Genomic DNA, 20,759 nt, shown 5'->3' with positions numbered 1-20,759 from the left:
ACTGCTCTACCACATGTCCCCAGAGTACAGGTCCTGAGGGTGTGCCTTTCCGTGGCCACCGGACCTGGGCTCTTTCCGATGCACTTCCCAGGCCAGCTTGGTGCCGAGGGTGCAGGTGAGCTGCGTGGGACCTGCAGGGACAGGGCTCTCTGCCCCCCTGGCTCCCCCAGGACGTCTCCCAGCTGCCACAGTCCCCCTTGTCCGGGGTGGGGTGGGCCCCTAGGCTTGAGCACAGAGCACAAAGTCACCCCTCGGCACTGTTCTCCCACTGCTGGGGTGCCATGCCTCCCGCTCATCCCCCTCCTGCGTATCGCCAACCTGACGACCCCCTCAAATGGCTCAGCCTGGAGGTCCCTGCCTACTCAGCAGGGCCACCTGGGGGCACCTCTTGGGTCATCCACTGAGGATAGCATGGAGAAAGTGAGACACCCTCCCCCGACGCCAGCTTCGGGCTCTGGACAATCCCTGAATCCCCTGCACGGCTGTCTGCTCCCCCAGGGGCCTGTGATCCCATCCCAGCCAGGCCACTGGTCGGTGCTGAGAGCAGGGGACACAGTTTGGCTCTTGTCCTGTCCTCTTCACATTGCGGTTGCCCCACGGTCACGGGGAAGGTTGTGATTTGGTACCTAGAAGTGGGGTGCTGTTGTCTGATGACAATTCTGTATCTTCATGGACTGGCTCTGAGCCCCATGGCATGCTGGTGTCCGTGCCGTGTGGACGGTTCATTTCTGCAGCACGCCAGGATCTCTCCCTGTGCTCAAGCTCAAGAGAGCAGTGGGCAGCCAGCCCCTTTCTGGCAGAGTCTCGCTTGATGGGGTGTTAGTGTGTGTGTGTGTGTGTGTGTGTGTGTTTCTGTGTGTGTCTATGTATCTCTGTGTGTGTGTATGTGTGTTCTGTGTCCGTGTGTATCTATGCATCTCTGTGTCTATGTGTGTCTGTGTGTGTGCTTGGGGGTCTCTCTGTGTCTATGTGTGTGTCCACGTACCTGTGTGTTCATGTGTCCATGTATCTGTGTGTGTGTGTCTGTGTGTCCACGTATCTCTGTGTCCACATATCTCTGTGTCCGTGTGTGTGTTTGTGTCTCTGTGTGTGTCTGTGCGTCTCTGTGTCAATGTGTGTGCCTGAGTGTCTCTGTGTATGTGTGTGTGTGTGTGTGTCTGTGCCTGTGTGTCTGTGTGTGTGTCCGTGTGTCCTTGTGTGTGTCCGTGTGTGCGTGCACATGAATGCACTGAGTATTCGGGGCCCCGATTCAACCAGGAGGCCCTTCGGTGACTCACAGGGGACTGAGTGCAGTCCTGGGTTCCCTCCTCCAGATCACGCCGACATCCGGCTCTAAAACCCGCTGCCTGCCGCACGGATATAGGGACTTTTGTGAAGCCACGAACTGTCGGCATGGGTGTCTGTGCTTTTCCTAGTTCACCAAATGTCTTTACCTCTGTTTCTCACTGGACCATCACAACCCTTAGGATGAGTAGTTTTGTTTTAAAGTCAAGGAAACCGCATGGGTGGGAGTGACAAGAATTGTTCGCTTTCATTGTAAAATTCCTGTCACATTCACCCCGTGTGCAGCCACCTCCTCAATCAAGTTCTGGAATGTTTTCATCCCCCTGAAAGGAAATGCTGTCCCGTCGAGCAGTCTCTCCCCACTCCTGTCCGTCCCCAGCCCCTGGCAGCCGCTTCTCCGTTCTTGGTCCCTGTGGATTGCCCCTTCCTGAAGCTTCGCAGAAACAGAACCACACACTCTGGAGCCCTTTGCATCCAGCCTCCTTCCCCGGCCCTCCTGTCGCATGTCTTAACCGCGTTGCCCTGTGCATCAGGCCTTCGTGGCTTCTCGTGCATGGAATGTGCTCCACTCTGTGTGCACAGACCCTGCTTAGGCAGCTGGGTATTTCTGTGTTGTGGCCACTGGGAGTAATTCTGCAAACGGGGGTGCACAGGAGGACCCTGTGTGAGTCCTGTTCGGTCGGGCCCCTAAGCAAGTCTCTTTCTTTAGGCTCAGTGACAAGCGCTGCAGCGTGGGAATAGCAGGGATGCAGAGGGAACGCAGGGAACTAGATGGCCCCGTAGGGCACATGGGTGGGGTGGGCCATGGCCGCCTGTATGCCGATCCTGCCTGCGAACTGCCCAGCAGCACGGAGCTGGTCTGGCAGCGCGTGTTGCAGAGCTGCTCACTGCTCGTCTCTGGGTTTTCCTATTGGTTTGCAGAGGCACCTGTCGCCCGAGGATTTCCAGGAAGTGTTTGGGATGAGCATGGAAGAGTTTGACCGCCTGGCCCTCTGGAAGAGGAATGACCTCAAGAAGAAAGCCCTACTGTTTTGACTGCCACCAGCGTGTGTGACCACGTGCACGCCTGGCGGCAGAGCACGGGACGCCTGGCTAGAACCACAAAAACCCCTCCTATTGCACCTGGCTCTGGCTTCTCTGTGTCCACAGGGGGGGCGGGCGGTGGGCCCCTGGAGAGGGCTGGGCTGGAGGCCGGGCAGGAGGAGGTCCCGGAGCCAGTGCGACCTCTGTTTCCGCCAGCAATGCTCCTGCACCCGGTTCAGAGCCCAGATGCCTTGCTTTGCACGGCTCCTTCCCCTCTGTTGCTTGGCGTCAAGGAGATGCTGCAAAGTAGTGGTCCCAGGAGATCAAGGGACATTTACACGACGTGTAGCCCGCCTTCCCAAACCCCTGTGCAGTGCCCCAGCCCCCCGCACGAGGCCCTGGGGGCACAGAGGTGCCTGGGACTTGGGATTTCAGGAGGTTGGTTGATGACAGTCGCTGACACAATCACAGACGGATGGGCGTCTGGCTCCCAGGGTCTGCTCGCCCCCCACCCATTCGCTTAGCCCCCCAACCCGGGGGGAGGCACAGCCTTGTGCACAGACAGGCCAGGCCAGGGAGGGGGCCGCAGAGCGCCCAGGGCTGCATGAAGTCAAGCGTGGGGTGCACGATTTTTGCAACCGCTTGTGACGCATCTGTTTTTAGAGACAAACGTCAGCCTGACAGGGTACCTTTGGCCAGGGCCCTCCATGCACTGCATTTTTCTTCCGAATCATCCCCTAGATGCCTAAATGATATCTTTAAAGTAACACAGAAGTTTTTATTTTATTAAAGAGCATAGCCTACTTAAACATAAGACGACATATATAGAGTTCCCTTGTACGGGCCCGCGGAAGGGGAGCGCCTCCAGCCTTATTCTCCACTGTCTGGATCTGTGTGTTTTTGCTTTTTCGTGGGCTCCTAGCCCCTAGGGCTCCTCGCCAGCTTTCTTTCCATGGTCGTCGTTGTTGTTATTGTTGCTTTCTTTTTCACCTGTCCCACAGGTGCCCTGAAGGGCCGTCCTCGCCCGTGTGATGCTGTCTGTACGTGTAGCCGCCACTGTTCGCCTCGCTGTTACTCTCCGCGTCTTGGAGAGAAAACGCCCTCTTCTGATGGCCAAAGCCCCAGAATAAAGGATTTCCATGCACCCAGCCTAATACCCAACATAGCCCTTGCTATGCCCGTCTTTCCTGCAGTGAAACATAGCCCCCCAGGGTCGAAGCCTCGTGCGTGCCTACACCATCCCGAGACAAGCACCTGGCCGCTGGGGAAGGAAGAGGGAGACGCCACCCTCTTCTGGCCTGTGAGGTCGGCACAGGGTCCCGCTGCAGAAGGCTAGCCACCCCCTTTGCCCCCGCAAAGGCGTCCCTATCTATGATGAGGCACGGGAAGTGCTAACGCCTGTCACAGGATTCTTGTAATGTGGATGGAGAGATTTACGAAACACTGGGAAGGTGTCACCCAAGTCTGCTCCCCTGTCTCCTGCGGAGCTGTGTCTTTCTGTGTGTCCTGGCCGTCCCGTCTGTGAGTCAGCGTGACTCCGATCCCTCCAGCCCCACCACACACCCCGTTGCACACCGGCTTCCCACCAGCCCGGCTTGGCCAGGGAGGCAAGTTTCTGGCACCTGATACACTTCCTTCCCTTTAGCAATCTGAGCCCCGTGCAAATGGAAACCCCCGTTTTTTCATTAGTGCAATGTCCCGTCAGCTCCCAGGGGAGCCTGGAAAAATAAAGGACGGTGTACCCTAATTCGTGAAAGTGAAAGCCACTTTGCCGCGTGTGTCATTTCTCAGCACACAGGCCCCCTTCTGCTGATGGTGCATGAGGAGAGTTTCTCTGGAAAGCAGCAGCATCCCACAGGGCAGGAGAGGCTTTCCGACCAAAGTCTTGACAGTGAGGAAGCATTCCTAGCGGCCGATGAAGGGAAGGGCATTCAGACTGAGGGAACAGCAGGAGCAGACACACTGAGTGGCAGTTAGCCTCCCAGGTTCTGGAAACTTCCAGAGCTGGTTATGGCTGGAGCACAGGGCTCAGGAAGGGAAGAAAATGCAGGTTGGTCTCCCACGCGGGAGGGTGCTGCTGGTCTGCCCCACCATGGTCACCCCTGCTGTCCTGGGATTAAATGCTTCCTGATCTGCTCAGATTCCAATAACAAAATTCCATCAACTGGGTGGGTGTCTTAAATGACAAACACTGATTTCTTATAGTTGTGAGATCTGGAAGCCCAAGACCAGGTGCAGGGGGATTGGGTTCTAGTGACAGCCTGTTGCTGTCTTGCAGATGCCTGCCTCTTGCTGTGTCCTCATTGGCAGACACAGTTGCTTTTCATCCAGCTCTTCCCCCTTCGAGGGCATGGTCCCCTCATGAGGGCCCCACCCTCGTGGTCTCATCACCTCTCCAAGGCCCCATCACATGGGGGCAGTTAGGGCTTCCTCATATGAATCCGGGGGACGCAGACCTTATAGCCCCCTCTAGTCTCATCCCAGTGAATGCAATGGCTCTTGTGAACTTTGGCCCAGAAGGCGGGCCACACATATATTGTCTGCCCATCTTGGTAAACGTCATGACTGTTCACACCCCCCCACCATTATGCAAGTCAGAAGTGGGTGTACTTCTCTCCCAAGGACCAACCCCAGAAGTCCTGGTTCCATGGCACATGTCCGTTGGACTCTCTCCAGCTCCGCAGACACGGTCATGGGCTCCTTCCCACCCAAAGCACTCACAGTCGGGAAGCTGGTACTCTAACCCAATGGCCCCGGGACACAGCATGCACCTGGCCCATCCCAGGTAGTCCGGGGCACATGGTCACACAGATGGCACTGGGTCCACTCTCACCCCTCCCTGGACAGACACAGCGGCTCCCAGCAGGCTGTTCTCAGCTGACAGCCAGGGTCCCCACTCAGCACCCCGCTCCCCATGAGGTCTTGGGGTCTGTCCCGTATGCCACAGTTCTGCAACCTTTCTTTGAGTTCCCTAAGGGAGCAAGTCTTGAGCTTCCACATGGGCCCTCCTTCCTCGCAGGTGAGGCCCCTCTCTCCCTTCCCAGTTCAGCTCAGAAGTCGCCACGTCACACAAGCCCCTTGCCGGCTCTTTAGGGAATCCGCACCCCACCCGTGCCAGGATTCATCATGCCCGCCTGCTGTCCCCGTCCCCACACTGGCCTCTGTCTGTTGACTCTTTGCCTCCACCACCTGTAAAGCCAGGAGGGCTGGTGGTTTTATCAACCATGCTCTGAGACGTGTGGTTAGAATACTTGGTCATGAGACAGGGGCCCGTTGGGACACAGGGCTGACACCAGGCTAGTCCTTAGTCCCCAGACTTCCCTCCAAAGGGGGAACCCATCTACTACTAAGTGAAACCTGGATCATTGCAGAACTAGTTCCCATCCCTGTTGTTTTCCCCTCCCCAGCCCCCACCTTCTGGATGGAAGAAATCTTGGGGCCATGGAGGTGGCCCACCTGTGTTGTGAGTTTTGGCCCCCAGCACAGCCCCTCCTGGGAGGGGCACGTCCCTAGTGAGCGCATTTCCTGCAAATTTAACAAGGAAGGGCAGCAGAGCTGCCCTGGTGGCCCCCGGAGGCTGCCAGGCGATAACCGAACTAGATTTCGTGAATAATAGACGCTCCCTTTTCTTCCATCTGAATCCTGAGGTCCAAGGAATATTCCTCAGTTAATGGTCATTTCCGAGAGTTCCCTTTAATGGCTGACAGCAATTCTTGCCTCTGCTTCTCTGGGATCCATCATTCCCTCTGGTCCATCCTGCGCTCAGGAGTCCACGGCAATCTCTCTGTAACACACACATGCCCATGCCATCCTCTGCCTGGAGACCTCCCTGGAGGACCTCTGGGGCTGGTCCCTGACTCCTTTACAAGCATCACTGGGCCACGGACTCTCTCCCCAGACTCTTCCTTCCTCCTCCCTGATCACTCTTGTTTCTTAAGCAGCAGCCCCCACTTCCCTCCCACGCACAATGCCTCCGTTGGCAAAGGCTCTTTCCTCTGCCTGCAATGCCCCATCTAGCAAACTCCTATTCATCCTTCAATACCCAGCAGAGACACTATCTTCTCTGCAAAGACTTCCATGATATGACCCCCCTTCCCCAAACTGTTAACATTCTTCTTTCCATCCAGATAGCCTAGTTCATCCACAGATTTTTGCTGAGCTGGGCATGACAAAACAGAGGTGAAAGAGACACTATCCCTGACCTCAAGAACTGATCACAAACCCATGGAGGACATGTACTGTGGACTGAATTGTGTTCCTCACAAATCCACCAATGGAAACCCCCAGTGTGACTATATTTGGAGATGGGGTCTAGAAGTAGGTAACTATGGTTAAATGAGCTCATAAGGGTGGGGTACTGATGTGATAGGGCTGGTGCCTTATAAGAGGAGGAAAAGAGTTTCCTAAAAGGCCTAAAAGACACAGTGAGGAGATGGGTCTCTACAAGCCAAGAAGAGAAACTTCACTAGAAACCAAACCTGCTGACAGGTGATCACGGACTTCCCAACTTCCAGAACTGTGAGGAACAAATTAATGTTGTTGAAGCCCTCAGTCTGTGGTATTTTGTTATGCAGTCCATCTGACAGATACGAGACGGTCAAAGGACTGGGCCACAGCAGTACGGTTAGCAAGCTCCAGGAGAATGAGGGAAGGAGCCTAGCCGGAAGCAGGTGGGTGTGTGGGAAGGTTTTCCACACCAAGTGTTGTGTCCAGAACAGTGAGTGGGAGTCTAAGAGAGAAAGACCGAAGGAGCCTTGCCAGCTGAGGGCACAGAACATGCTGAGGTCAGAGGACAGGAAGCTCCAGGAGCTGCCAGTGTGGCTGGCAGGAGTAGGGGATGTGCTCCTTTCTCTGTGCTCCATAGTAGCCCGGCTGGATCTGGGTTAGGACACAGTCACCATCAGCTCATAACTACCTGTCCCCGCCGCTGGGGAGATGCAGCCGTGCCCTGCCTAGAGCTGCTGGCACACGCCGTTCTCATAAAATGTGTTGGCCCCAAAGCCGTGGGATCCGCTCAGCCTCTGTGAGGGGCAGGCCCAGAGCACCAAGGCATTAAAGCATAAAGCTCTCAACCAGTAAGTCTTCCTGGGTCTTCCTCATTGACTGGGACAACTCTGAGCTCATCCCCACTGGGACTGAGCTCCCACTACACATAGCGGCCACCTGCTCACGGACACACCTCCCCAGGCTCCTTCCCTTCTTTCCCTGACCTTCCTTCCTCTGCCCGGTGCTTCCTGGGATCTCCTCCAGCTAAACGGCTTGTCCTCAGTCCTGGGTTCTGGGTCAACTTCCGCGGATGCCTGTCTCGCCTTCCCCCGCCCCCCAGCCTCATCTATAGGGGTTAAAAAGATGTTATCCTTAAAACCAACCCAGAAATAAGTGCAACTGCCTGGCAATGGAATTGGGGCCATGGAAGGTGGGGGGAGGGGTCACCACCACTTCTTTTGCCATATGGCAGGACCCCTACCCCACAGTCAAAGTCCCATGGCCTATCCGAGAAGCGTTGGGATAGGATTGTTCTCTCTCTAGCCTACAGAGAACACTTTCTACGTCTCATGATGGAATTTTCTGGAGGGACCACAGGAAGCTGTTGGTCTGCGGGGACTTGCAGCTCCCTCTTGAGACCCTCTGGCGGCAGGAAGAACAGCCATATCTTCCATCCTGTCTGAAATCACAGCTGCTGGGACCTCCTGACTTAGGCTCCATCTGGCCCACCTTCCCTCAAGGGAGTCTCTCTCCAGCTGCCCTGGGCCACCAGCTCCATGCGGGCTCCTGACGGGACCCCTGGCACCAGCAAGTCCCCAGGTGAATGGACCCCGGCGGTCTACCAGCTTGCGATCCTCAGCAAGTCAAGGCCTCCGGCTGGCAAGGGCTATCAGGAACCAGCTTTCCTGCCCCCCCAATACTGCCCTCTGGTTAAGATGCTCCCGGCAAGTCCTGTGAGGCTTCTGGCGACCAGGTGGGCAGCCGAGCAGTGCCTCTTGCCTGCTTGAATGCTTTCTTACCTTCTCTGCACTAAAATGTCCTTCAAATGTCTCCAGGAGTTTTCTCTCCCTAGAGGAGTAGCTAAAAGGACAGCCTTTCAGCGGGGGCTTATGGTTGCTCTCTGGGTTCAGATGCTCTCCCAGAGGCCAAAGAGAGGCCCTAGCACTGTGGGAGGCGGGGAGGCATCTCTCATTACTTTGGGGGGTAAGGCCGTTCCATCTGTACCTTTATCTCTTTCAATGCTGACCAGCTATGATTTCTCCCAGATTCCCAGCTCTGCTAAGGGGTGGCCCTTAGTTGCCTTATAATCAAGAGGTCACCTTTTGGGCAGTGGGTCACCCCCTTCTCTGGGACTTCCCAAACACACCTGCCAGTCCATTCTTGCCCAGAGCAGGATGGCTCTGTTGGTTTCTCTGCCTCTCAACCCAGGCACCCATGTCCTCTAGCCGCCTGTAAGCTTCCCTTCCAGTGGCTTCCCTGACCAACCCATGTGCTTGACTCTGGGAAAGAAATTATGAGGTTTGCTCTCAAAGAGCTATCTCCACCCTTCTTCCTTTGCCATGGGTTATCCCATGAAGGAGGGGTTGGGGGGGCCAGATTGGGGAGAGTGAGACTGATAAGGATGCTTTTGCATAATTCTGGGGACAGCTGCAAAGGCTGGGTGGGGGGAGGCTGTGGATTCCAGAAAGAGAGGCAGCAGGACCTGGCAGTTGGAAGTGGGGGATGGGGGAGAGGGCAGGACCCTGCTCCTTGGCAAGGGCACCACTCATGAGTGATGAAACCCAAGAGGAACAGTAGGTCTGGGGTGTGGAAGGTGGGTTCGACCTGCTGCTTGTCACTGATGAGGTGCCCATGGGCTGCCCAGTGGATGGTGCCCCAGCTAGGATGTTTCTGGTTTCACCAGAATATGAGCTGCCACTAGGGACAGTGTAGGGGAAGGTGCTGGACCAGCAGAGTAGCCTTAGGGGAACACTGGCTTCTTGAGCACTTGGCCTTCCCGCATCTGGCAGAGGATGAACAGAGGACAGAGACAATCTGGGAGGGAGGCAGGACAGGGAGGGGAGCCGGGAGGGTGTGGTCAAGCTGAGGCAGTGTCCATAACAGAGCTGGGGGTGAGGTCAGATGCGGTCCAATGGGACCAAGCTGCGTGGGGCAGTGGAGGCCGACGGTGGGTGGGGGCCTGGCTGGTAGGTTTGGAGGAGACGAATTAACAGGTATTTTTTTTTTTCCTTTTTCCTTCAATATTATAAGACTGTTTCATTGTCTTTTGATTTCACTTATTTCTGGTAAGAAGTATCTCTAATTCTTACTGTAATTCATCAGACTATGATGTTTGTTTTATATGGCTGCTTTTTTTTTAAAATCATTGTTTAAATTTTTTTTTAAGATTTTATTTATTTGAGTGAGCGAGCGAGTGAGAGAGAGAGAGAGAGAGAAAGAATGGGGGAGAGAGAGAGAAGCAGAGTTCCCGCTGAGCAGGGAGCCTGACGCAGGGCTTGATCAAGGACCACAGGTTCATGACCTGAGCCGAAGGCAGACGCAATCTGACTGAGCCACCGGGGCGCCCCTCTATGGCTACTTTTAAGATTTTTTTTTTAAAAACCATTGTTTTCAGCAGCTGTGGTATTGGGTACAAAACACTTGTGGCTTCCACCGTCCTTCCTCTGAGCAAAGTCAGCAGTCATGTAAGTGACCCTGTGTGGGGTTGACACAGTAAGCCGCTGAGGGGGGCCAGGGAACAGACGTATGAGTGAGCTTGGAGACAGAACGTCCCCGGCCAAGCCTTCTCATGAGACCACCGCCCCAGCCAACAGCTAGATGGCAGTCCTGTGGGCAACCTAGAGGCAGAGGCACCCAGCCAAACCATGCCAGATGGTCGTCCCACACAAACTGACCATTGTTTCAAGCTGCTGGGCTTGGCCGTAACCTGTTCCATGACCACAGAAGGCTAGTGAAGCAGCCTGTTGGCTTTCACTGCATTGCTGAGCTGACCTCCCTTCCTAAGCTGGGCCCAGCTGCCGTGGGTGGTCTTTGCTCCCTCTCAGCCCCAGAATCTAGGAAGACTGAGTCCAAAGTGTCATGGCAACGCAGCTTACTTGGGATATAACAGTTGGGAATTATGTTTATCCTCCAGAGACACGTCATTGGAAGAGTCTGGGAAGAGGTGTCAGGTCACAGACCTCATCAAGGAGCCCTTCACGGTATCAGGCCCCATCAGGAGTTTCCACAACAAGTGTTTTTCCACCTTTGGGGTTGATGAATGCTGATTTATTTTCCTATTGGATAAATGTTCTCTTTCCATCAGAAGGAGTTGGGGGGAGGCGGCAAACAGGTACTGGGCTCATTTTCTGAGGTACCAAGAGGTCCCAACATCCATTTTCCTATGGGAAAAAATAATTCTACTAGTCAGAGCTTTGAAGTCTGCCTGGATGGGTTCACTGGCTGTTGGCTTTGTCAGTGAACATGAAGCCCAAACAGGATGGCCACCTGAGAGGAAGGAGAGTTAGGCTGTGTTTCTCTGTGTGACAGACATTCATTGAATACCTCTATGTGACCGTGAGGAATTCTGTAAGTAACAGAAAAATGGACTAACACTGGCTTACACAAACAAGGGTTTTTGTTTTTTCCTACCTCACAGAGAATCTGGAGGTAGGAGATGCCTTGTCTTGATTTGGTTGCTCAAGGGGGCAAGGGTCAGAATTTCTGACGCTGACTTTCTTCTGGTTGTAAAGTGGCTGCTGTGGATCCAGATATCACATGTGCATCCAAAGGTAATGATCTCTGCTGAAGAGAAAAGGCAGCATCAGCTATGCTGATTCCTTTTCCCGAAAAGGAAAACCTCCCCTGGAAATTAAGGGTATGCTGGTAAATCTTCCATTACTGGCTCTCTGGGGGATAAAAGCAAGGAAGAACATCCTGATCTAGAGTCATTACCAATTCCTGTGCTATAAATTCTCTTACCGCATCAAATTTCAAGCTACCAACAGGACGCTGCTTGGCTGAGGCTATGGGAAGAGATGCCAGGAACACATCATGTGGCACTTCTCTCATACAGTTACAGAGGATGTAAAATTCTCTGTAGGATAGATTATTGTAAGCCACTGTAAAATAACTAGCAATTAATTTCAAATATTTATTTTTGTTTTTAATATAACTTTAAATTGTAAGCTTATATCACTTGATTTTTGAGTAATGACTGTGTTTAAGAACTGACTTTGCAAAACTCTTACACAAGGAACAATCAGCTCTCAACGTCCGGTCCAAATTGGCACAGGGGGCACGACCGTTAGAAACCTCTCAGCCAACTTCCACTGCATTTCCCTGGCCAGCACGATGTCACATGGCCACCTCAGGCTGTGAGGGAGGCCAGGAAGACAAGATACTATTCAGGTCTATAGAATGGAATATAGCCAGGGAGAAGGGCCTGGAAAGGACAGTAGGGCCAGCCAACAAGTTGACTGATTGGTCTATCTCCAGCCAACAGCCCTGGACCAGAACTGTGCTGGGCATTTGGAGCACAGGGTGAGGAAGACATGTCCCGTTCCTATTCTTCCAGGGCTTTCAGCGTGGGTGGCAAGAGGGTGGTTGTGATGAATTCCAGAGGGACATACAGGGAGCTGTGAATGTGTGTCTGGGGGAGGGGACCCGGTATTAGTTCTTTATTGTTTCAGAAGAAATAATGAAAAATGTAAGGGCTTAAAACAGTGTGCACATGTCTTAATTCTGGTTCTGGGTTATGTGCGGCTGGGTCCTCTTCTCGGGCTTTGTTCAACCTGTTGGCTGGGTTTCATCCTCCCTTGTTCGGGAAGAATCCACTCCCAGGATCATTCAGGTTGATGCCTGAATTTACACCTGTGGGCATGCATGATAGGGGGCCTAGCTTTTTGATGGTGGGTCTGTCACAGTTGTGCCTGGTGTAGGGGTGGTTACAAAGCCTTCCTGGGAAAAGTGACATTTAGGGAGAGGCTGGAAGGGTCAGTGGGAGCTGGCTGGTACAGGGAGAAAGTGTGTCAGGCAGAGGGCAGTGTGTGCAAAGGTCTGTGGCCTGGAGTGACCCTCCTTTGTAGTAACTACTTTGCTCCCTGGGATAGTATCTTCCTATTCTCTGAAGACATTCCCCAACCATAGCAGGGTCCTGGCTGGAGAGGAGGAGGGACGCTTCTTACATTCATGAAGGACTTTGTTTGGCAAATCAGTTAGGAAGTCAGGCTTTCAGTGGTGTGTGTGTGTGTGTGTGTGTGTGTGTGTCTGCATGTGCAGGGAGATGGGACCTGATCCCCCCCGCCCCCCGCCCCTGAGTACGTTAAGGGCACCAGGCTCCGTTCTATGCACAAAAATGAATCAGAGTCCTGCCTTGTCCTGGAGAGGTCACACTTCAATGAGGGTGGTTGGCGGGAGTGGGGTGGGACCACTCAGACAGGAAACTCCAGCCACTGCTGTGAGGGAGGTGGAAATGCAGAGAGGGACTGCATGGGGGAGCAAGGGACATAAAACACCCGAAGATGGAGTTTAGCCTGAGCAACTGTGTGGATGGAGGCCCCTTACTGAGAACAGGAAGAATGCAGAGAAGCCATTTGTAAGTATTGAATAAAGCACTTGTGTTGGCCATGAGAAGCTAGGGGTGCCTGGTGGGCATCCAGCAGGGGATCTGGGAGAGAGTAAGCAGGGTTGGAGATAGAGACCTATCGATCTCCACAGTATGTAGCCTGGAAGAGCATGGGATTTCCTGATTAAGAGAGTTCATGGCAGATAGGAAGGCATGGCCCCAGCCATGGGTTACCCTAACACTCCAAAATGCAGGGCTTGGGCACAGCAAGGGATGGGTCACATAGACAGAAACCCAGAAACCAGGGGCGCCTGGGTGGCTCAGTGGGTTAAAGCCTCTGCTTTCGGTTTGGGTCATGATCCCAGGGTCCTGGGATGGAGCCCCACATTGGGCTCTCTGCTCAGCGGGAAACCTGCTTCCTCCTCTCTCTCTGCCTGCCTCTCTGCCTACTTGTGATCTCTGTCTGTCAAATAAATAAATAAAATCTTAAAAAAAAAATAAAAGAAAGAAACCCAGAAACCAGCATTGTCTCCAACAATGCTGAAAGATAAAATACAATGAGGAAAGAGGTTTTCGAGATGATCCACACTTGAATACATGCGGGTGACAGGAGGGGAAAGGAGGGCCTTTCAGGTGCAAAATAGCAAAACCACAGAGACTCTGAGGTAGGAAAGAACAAGAGCTTGGCGCCTGGCTCTTTTATCATGCGTTAAAGTGACTCCCAGAAATCCCTGGTTCTGTGGATTTTTGCCTCTATGCCACTCCTAACGCATATCCTCTGTGCTGCTAAAATGTTTGCCGAATGAATAAAAGAATGAGTGAACAGGAGGGCTATGTGACTTGGGGTGGCAGGTGATCTCGCTCCTTGGACCTCAGTTTCCCTTTCTGTAATCCAGGCCAACCCTACACACCTGAGTTTGAGGTTTGGGGTGAGCACTGCCTAATGAGCCGATTCCGAGTGGACAATACGCTCGGCCCTCCCCGGTGGGGACGAGAATTCGGCCATGGGCTGTGCCGCCCCGCAGTCCCGCAGCCCCGCGGACCCGCAGTCCCGCAGTCCCGCGGCCCCGCGGCCCCGCCCCGGCGTGGCCCCGCCCCCTCCTTTGTTTCCCCGGCCCCGCCCCCTGCGCGCGACTCCCTCCCCATTGGTCTGGGGGCGGGCCCCGAGTTTTGGGCACCGCCGGGGGCGGGGCGAAGAGGCGCTGGGCGGGACGTGTGCGCCTGCGCGGTGCTCCATCCTGGCCGCAGTCTGGCGCCGGCTGCTTCTCTGCACGGAGCCGGAGCCCGAGTCCGATCCCGAGCCGGAGTCGGGCTGAGGCTGCGGCGGAGGCGGCCCCGCCCCAGGGCTCCATTGTTGCGGCGGCCGCGGCTCCTCCAGGTGCTAGGCTCTGTTTCGTTCGGCCCCGAGCGAGTGCCGCCGAGGCGGTGGCCTGAGGTGAGGCGGCGGGGCCGGACCGACCGAGTCCGGGACCGGCAGGGGTCCGGGGTAGGGCTAAGGGCCAGGGCTGGTGTGGGTCCAGGGAGTGGACGCGGGTCTCGGGGCTGGACGGGGTCCGGGGCGGGAGAGGGGCCAGCACCTGTCGGGTCCGGGGTCTGAACGAGGTCCGCGGCAGGCAGGGTTCCGCGGCCGGAGGAGGGGCCAGGGCCCGTGGGGGTCCAGGAGCTGGACGGGAGTCCCGGGGCAGAGCGGCCAGGCTGGGCCTGGAGGAAGTCCCAGGTGGCAGGAGTCCTGGGTCCGGCGGGTGTTCCGAGTTGGGCGAGGTTCCCGTTTGGGTGGGGGTCCGCGGACCCGGCCGGGGTTTCAGGGCTAAGTGGAGGTCCAGCGGCAGGACAGAGTCCCAGGCGGCAGGGCTCCCGAGGTTGGACGAGGGTCCTGGGTCGGTGGAGGTCCCAGGCGCTAGGGACCCGGGGGCGGCGGGGGTCCCAGGGGCGGGTGTGGCATGTCCAAGCGGGGCCATCGCGGGGTCGCTGCCGGAGGAGGCGGCCGCCGTCCTGAGCGCTAGTAGGATGGGGACCAGGACTGGCCGGGCCGTCGCGCATCTGGGCGCCCGGGCATTGTCTCCGCTTGGGGGGGCGCACCGAGGGGGCTGCGCGCCCCCTGCGACCCTCTATGGACCCGCGCGTGAATGCGCGCGCGGTGCTTCTGATCACTCAGAGTGGGGGCACTGTTTCGGTTCCCGCTCCCCGATGGTGTGGCTGGTTCAGTGTGTCTGTGAAGGTAGCTCTGCGTGGGCCCTTGCGCGTGGGGAATCCCAGACCGCCTGCGAGTGGGAGAGACTGTTTCCGTCTTCCTTACCCTCAGGGTGTGCCTGGGTGTCTCATTGAGGATGACTGCATGGGCTCTGATTGTGGGGGTCCTGGCCACCCTGAGAGTGAGAGGCTCTTTCTCTTGCTCCCCAACCCCATGATTGGTTACATGAATGCGTTGCCAGCCGTGGCCGTGCGTGGGACGGCGCTCCTGGTGTCCTGGCCACCCTGCGAGTTGGGAAAGTCTGGCCCTGTTCCCCTTCTCCGGGCTTGTAGGGGTGTGATCCACCACCACTACCCGCCGCCCCACACCCTGTGCCTGTGCGGGCTTGTGGGCGGTGGTCTGTATGGTGAGGGGGTCCTTGTGCATGTTGTGGAGCCTGGCAGGGTGTAGCGGGTTGTGCATGGGGGCGCAGTTGGCCTGGTTAAAACAGCTGACTCTCTCTTTTATTGCTTTTTTGTTTTGGTTTGGTTTTTTGCCAAATGAGGGGAAAGGAGAGCGGCATCTCAGGGCTGCCCTTCTCCGGGAACCCACTGCTCTCGGCGGCCCCGCCCCGGGCCAGGGGAATGGCAGGGCTGTCACCGGCCAGGGGGACCACGCGTCAGGCCGCCCCATTTCCTGCTGCAGTGTGAGAGCCGGCTCTGATTGGATGGAGCCCAGCCCCTCTGCCCTGCGCTTCTTGATTTCTTCCGTTAGGATTGGGAAGAAAAAAAAAATATTTAAAGCCAGATTTAACTTTGCAGCGTTCAGCGCCTGGAGACTGGAGGAAACTCTGGCAAGAATTTGGCGGGCTGGAAAATGCATTTGAAGGAGGAGAATCCACACCCACGGAATGAGGCCAAGGCAGTTACAGTTAGAGGTCAAGTTGACAAAGGGATAGGGAGAGTGAGGTTGAGGATGAGAAACTCAGATTTCAGCCTGATGTCAAGACTTGATACTGTCTTGCAGGCTCTGTATCTTTCAGCCACTTAAATAATCCCACTTAAATAATTCCCACTTAAATAATGATATTCCCGCTTAAATAAAGGGGAAACACCTACAATGCCTCAGGGATGATTCTCTTCCTTGGGGATCACAAAGTTGAACAAGGCGGCCTCTTCCTTTTAGGATGTTTTGTTCTGGTCCAAGACAGAAGACTGAGGCATAGGTAGCAGTAGTTCTAATATCCAAATATGGTGGTTTGTTTTGTTCACAATCTTTGTGAACAAGATGGTGTATGAGTAACAGGAGTGCCAGACAAAAATGTAATAATGGAGTTGTTGCTTTTATACCGTCTAGACTTAGCATGGAGATCCTCCCCCGTGTTCAGCTCTTCCCCTCTCCCCCACCTACAGCTGCTGTCCTTCTAGGTCGTCTTACCCATTCTTACCTGTCGGTTTAGGTGACGCCTGCTCTTGGAAGTCTTCCCTGAGATCTATGTCCTGCCCTCTAGAGCTATGGTCTTTGAGGACAGGGTGGTTAGCTGTAGTGCAGTGATAAAGATGGGCACAGTTTGTATCTAGAGCTGAGAAGAGGCATATTTAAATGGGAGGGTGGTGGTTTTTTTTTTCCCCCCCCTATACCATGGTTCCAGATAGTTCATGTGATTTATTTCTTCACCATTCTGTGATTCTTCAAGTCTCAGAATAGTTTTTAGAATAATATTTGTCGTCACTTCCTAGTATTTGCTGCACAAGTGAGTACAGCGTTCTTCATTAGCATTCATTTGGTCTCATTCTGCCTCCAGAATTCAAGGTACTGTTGGTTCCTGCAAAGCTACCCATTCTGGGTTTCACTTTCTTCACCTTTGAGAGTCTTAACACGGGGGAAGAATCTTCTTAGTCCTAAACCTTTCAAGCTTTTAACCTAATAGAGCGAAGGAAAGCCCTTGTAGCAGGAGTGTAGACATAATGGAGATCTGTGAAAATACAGATCCAGAAGTAGAAGTTCTTTTCTTTTTCTTCCAGAAGTTTAGGTGCGTGGGTGTACACTTTGTCTCAAATGTAAGGACAGGAGAATATGATGGAAACTGAAGCAACATTTTGAGATGGTCTTGCCTGTTCTTTATAATTATGCTGTCCTTGCAACATCTGCATTGTATCAAATTGGTTTGATGTTTTCCTTAATGAAGTCATTGGGTGCAGAAGGCTGGTTTGGAGCATTTCGTTGAACTTTTGAGTGTGATATGAAGGCAGCCAACTGTGGGCTTCTGTAAGTCCCAGTCTCTCACAGAGTTTTTTAATTTGGGGAGTCTGAAATAAGTGGAATTTGGAGAGTGCCTCAAGTAGGTGTGTGTGACTTTATATGATGGCTTAAAGCACAGTTTAAAATTGTTGCTTGCAGAAAATTATGTCCTATGTTCAATGGACTAAAAGGAAACTCTGCTTCTAAGGAATATAGTAATAATCCTTTAAACTATAAATCTCCTCTCTAGTTTCTCTGTTTCGTAAGATGGGAATTTGGCGGGCTTGGTTTCCTGAAAGCCCCATGTCTGTCTGTAGAAAGGATAGGTAGTTTTCTCTGCCATTCTTATTTGAGTGATTGCAGGGATTAAAAATAGGATAAACCGTCTGGTAGCAATACCACCGAATTAGGATTTTCACTTAACTCAGTAGGAGTTTTGTCCTTTTTTTGGTTCGCATCCTTTCCTAATTAAAAAGAAAAAATAAAAAAATAAAAAATAAATTTAAAAAGTGCTTTGTTACATGCTGTACGCGGTTTGTTTTGTTCACAATTTTATTTTAGGAGAGGCCTTCAAAAACTCAGCTGGATCTTCTTTGTGGGTTTCTTAGGATGTTTTGATATTCCCACCAAAACTTAACCAGTTAATGCTTTTTCTGTGTTGAGATGACCATTTCATTCATAGCTGGTTGGATCTTTATACGGTTTCAATGAAGAGGGGTCTCCCAGGGAATAGAATGCCGGGGGTTAGAGTCCATGCTTGGACTCTGCATTTCAAAGCTGTCCTCTCTTGTTCTTTGACCCAGGAGCCCTAATACGAAGCTTCATTCACCTGCTTTCAAGGATTGATGCTGCTGCTGCTGCTGCTTCTTCTTTTAGGAGGACTTTGCCTCAAAGTCAGTCTTTGATGTTTTAGCCTAATTTCCACCCCAAGCCCCATATCACTCACCAAATGGATTTTCTTCTCCCTTTTTAATTTTAAAGTGCTCATCATGTAGATGCCTGTTATCACAGGCTACCTCAAAATCTTTTTGCCTATTGGCAGGATATAAAGACAAGTGACATAGTGACGACCACTCCCTTTGGTTCTCTTGGGCAGGAGATGTGAACTAGACCCCCAGGTCGTGAAGTCCAAGTGCGTCTTGGACTTCAGCTCCCCCAGCAGTAAAAAGGAGTCAGCTGTTAGTTATGCCTCTTCTGTGTAGCTCAAGAGGTTGTTCTGGGGATCAAATGAAATCAGGGACATGGTGCAGTTTGTTAAGTTGTAAAATATTACGTTGCCCAGGATTTTCAAAAAAAAAAAAAAATGCTTCATGCGCAATTGAATGAACCCAGGTTGTTCTTAGATCTCTAAATGTTTGGTCCTTAGTGGGTGCTGTGATAGGCAACTTCATTTAGGATTGTTTTTCACCTTTCATGGGCCAGTGTTTGATACTTCAGCCTTGTGTGGCAATGTCATGTTGAGTCACCGTTAATCCCTTGTAAGTGGGACGACGGCACGTGTTGGATGTAGCCTTTACTGTCTCTTCAGGCTTGTGTGATCCCATGTGTGCTCCTTTAATGCATTTGAGCAGGGTGTGGGGGGAGGCAATAGGCATTCTGAGGTCAAGATCAGCCAGCGCTCACCAGCTCACATCAGAGCTACCCGGCTCGAGGGAGCAGCAGGCATCAGTCAGCTCCAGGGCCTTAATTTACGCATCAGTCAGCTTCTTGAGCCTTCCCCACTCTGGCCAGCCCACTCTGGAGAATGTGCAGTACTTCCCAGGGTCTCTTTCTTTCTCTCCTGCCTTTGCTTCCTCTCTGCCAACTGCTCAGTGCCTCTGAGCTGCGCCTGCCTCTGCATGGAGGGGGTACAACGGCTCCTAAAACACAGCACTTCTGCTCTAAGAATCCACCTTTTATGCACAGATATTAAATTATACCATCATGCAGCTCAACAAACATTAACATGGGTTACCTGCGATGCACCCAAGTCCCATGGTAGGTGTGGACATACGAGATGGGACACCGTGACTGGAGCATGAAGGGCAGGGGGCTTCACAGTCCAGGGGGGAGAGGCAAGAGACCTGGGCGTGGTCTCAGCACCGTGTAGTGCAGTGAGCGTGGCCAGAGGTCCAGAGGAGAGTGTGGGGGCTGGGTTGGTATGCACAATCCAACATTCATTTCCCTACCTGCTGCTTAGAGTTTATTGGGCAAGATGGGTGTCCGCAGGTTTCTAAGTTGAAAGGCAGGGAATTACCCCAAATCTAAACTTTGCAGAATGTTCTGGGCACTTTTCAATTCCCCGAATCTGCATTTGTCAGAACAAATCTCTAATGTCTGGATGGCCATCACTGTCTGTCGACTGCAAGTCACTTTACTCTTTCTGAAGGTCAGTGGGGGGACAGGCACTCTGCGGGGTGTTTTCGCCTGCCCCACTGTTTGGGCGCCTGTGACTGCTGGAACAAAGTGTCACACGCTGAGTGGCTTTAGAATGACACAGATTCCTTATCTCACAGTTCTCTAGGTGAAAAGTCTGACTCTGGCCTCACCCGGCAAAAAACAAGGTGTGGGCAGGGCTGCGCTCTGTCCTGGAGAATCTGGGGAAGAATTGCTTTCCAAGCTCGTGCAGATTATCAGCCGAATACAGTTCCTGCAGTCGTTGGAATGAGGCCCCTGTTTCCTTTCTGGCTGTCAGCCGGCGCGCCGCCCACAGCTCCTAGAGGCCTCTTTCTGGTCCTTGCACACAACCCACCAGGCCCAGAACCAGCAGGGACCCCCAAAGCCTGCCCCAAGCTCTCTGACTTCCCCTTCTGCCACATCTCTTCTACTTGGAGAAAGTTCTTGGCTTTTAAGGGCCCGCGTGGTCTGAGGTGGCCCACCCAGATAAGCCAGGACAACCTTCCCATCTAAGGCTGATGGCCAAGTTCCTTTGCTGTGAATGTGACATACTCATAGGTTCCAGAGTTAGGGACATCTTTGGGGACTGTTGTTCTGCCTTCCACAGTTCGCTGATCCATTTATGACAGCAGCCAATGAAGTTGTGACCGTTACCCTAATTGATATGTAAATTAAGGAACGCACCAAAATTTTAAGCCCATCGATAGGACCATTAAGATCCCTATTAAGTGACAAGATGGTTCTGCTTCACTGTTGAGCTGTGGGCGTGATTACAGCCCTAGAGACAAGTCAGTCAAAGGCATAGTAACTTTTGGGCTTTGGGCTACTTAAGTGGTCCACTCTGATCAGAGAAGTTTTGCCAAGAAGTCAACAGAGGAATTTCTCCATTAGAAAAACCAGCCTTGGGGTGCGGGCCTTGCCTTTTCAAGGTTTACACGAAGGACTCTGTCCTCATGGGGTAGAGAGTGCAGGATTCCACGTCCATTTCTAGAATGGAAACAGCTGAGTCAACCCAATGCGGATTCACATTCCTGGGTTTTAGAGTCTGTTTCAAGGCTGAGGCAAAGCCTAGTAAACAAAGTTTTCACTTTCACTGATAATCAGGAATGAGGTGCACTGGCTGATCAAGGAGAC

At 53.2% G+C, this 20,759-nt stretch overlaps 2 protein-coding genes across 11 annotated transcripts in view; both read left to right on the top strand.

Moving 5' to 3' along the window:
- ABLIM2 (actin binding LIM protein family member 2) overlaps positions 1–4,069 on the top strand; it is a 135,949-nt gene extending 131,880 nt beyond the window's left edge. For 7 of the 8 annotated variants that reach the window (XM_044267859.1, XM_044267856.1, XM_044267853.1 and 4 more), the window contains one exon: positions 2,206–4,069. In XM_044267859.1, the coding sequence (XP_044123794.1) occupies positions 2,206–2,319 (114 nt within the window). In that variant the 3' untranslated portion in view covers positions 2,320–4,069. The remainder of the gene's footprint in view (positions 1–2,205) is intronic. The other variant, XR_006386739.1, reaches the window with a different exon arrangement.
- A 10,034-nt stretch (positions 4,070–14,103) lies between these two features.
- AFAP1 (actin filament associated protein 1) overlaps positions 14,104–20,759 on the top strand; it is a 136,715-nt gene continuing 130,059 nt past the window's right edge. For all 3 annotated transcript variants that reach the window (XM_044267850.1, XM_044267846.1, XM_044267851.1), the window contains exon 1: positions 14,104–14,273. The gene's annotated coding sequence lies outside the window, so the exon portion shown is untranslated. The remainder of the gene's footprint in view (positions 14,274–20,759) is intronic.

This window comes from Neovison vison, chromosome 11 (assembly GCF_020171115.1).
Source record: "Neovison vison isolate M4711 chromosome 11, ASM_NN_V1, whole genome shotgun sequence".
NCBI lineage: Eukaryota > Metazoa > Chordata > Mammalia > Carnivora > Mustelidae > Neogale > Neogale vison.
The sequence above is the reverse complement of the archived record's forward strand: the minus strand, read 5'-3'. Positions and strand labels throughout refer to the sequence as shown.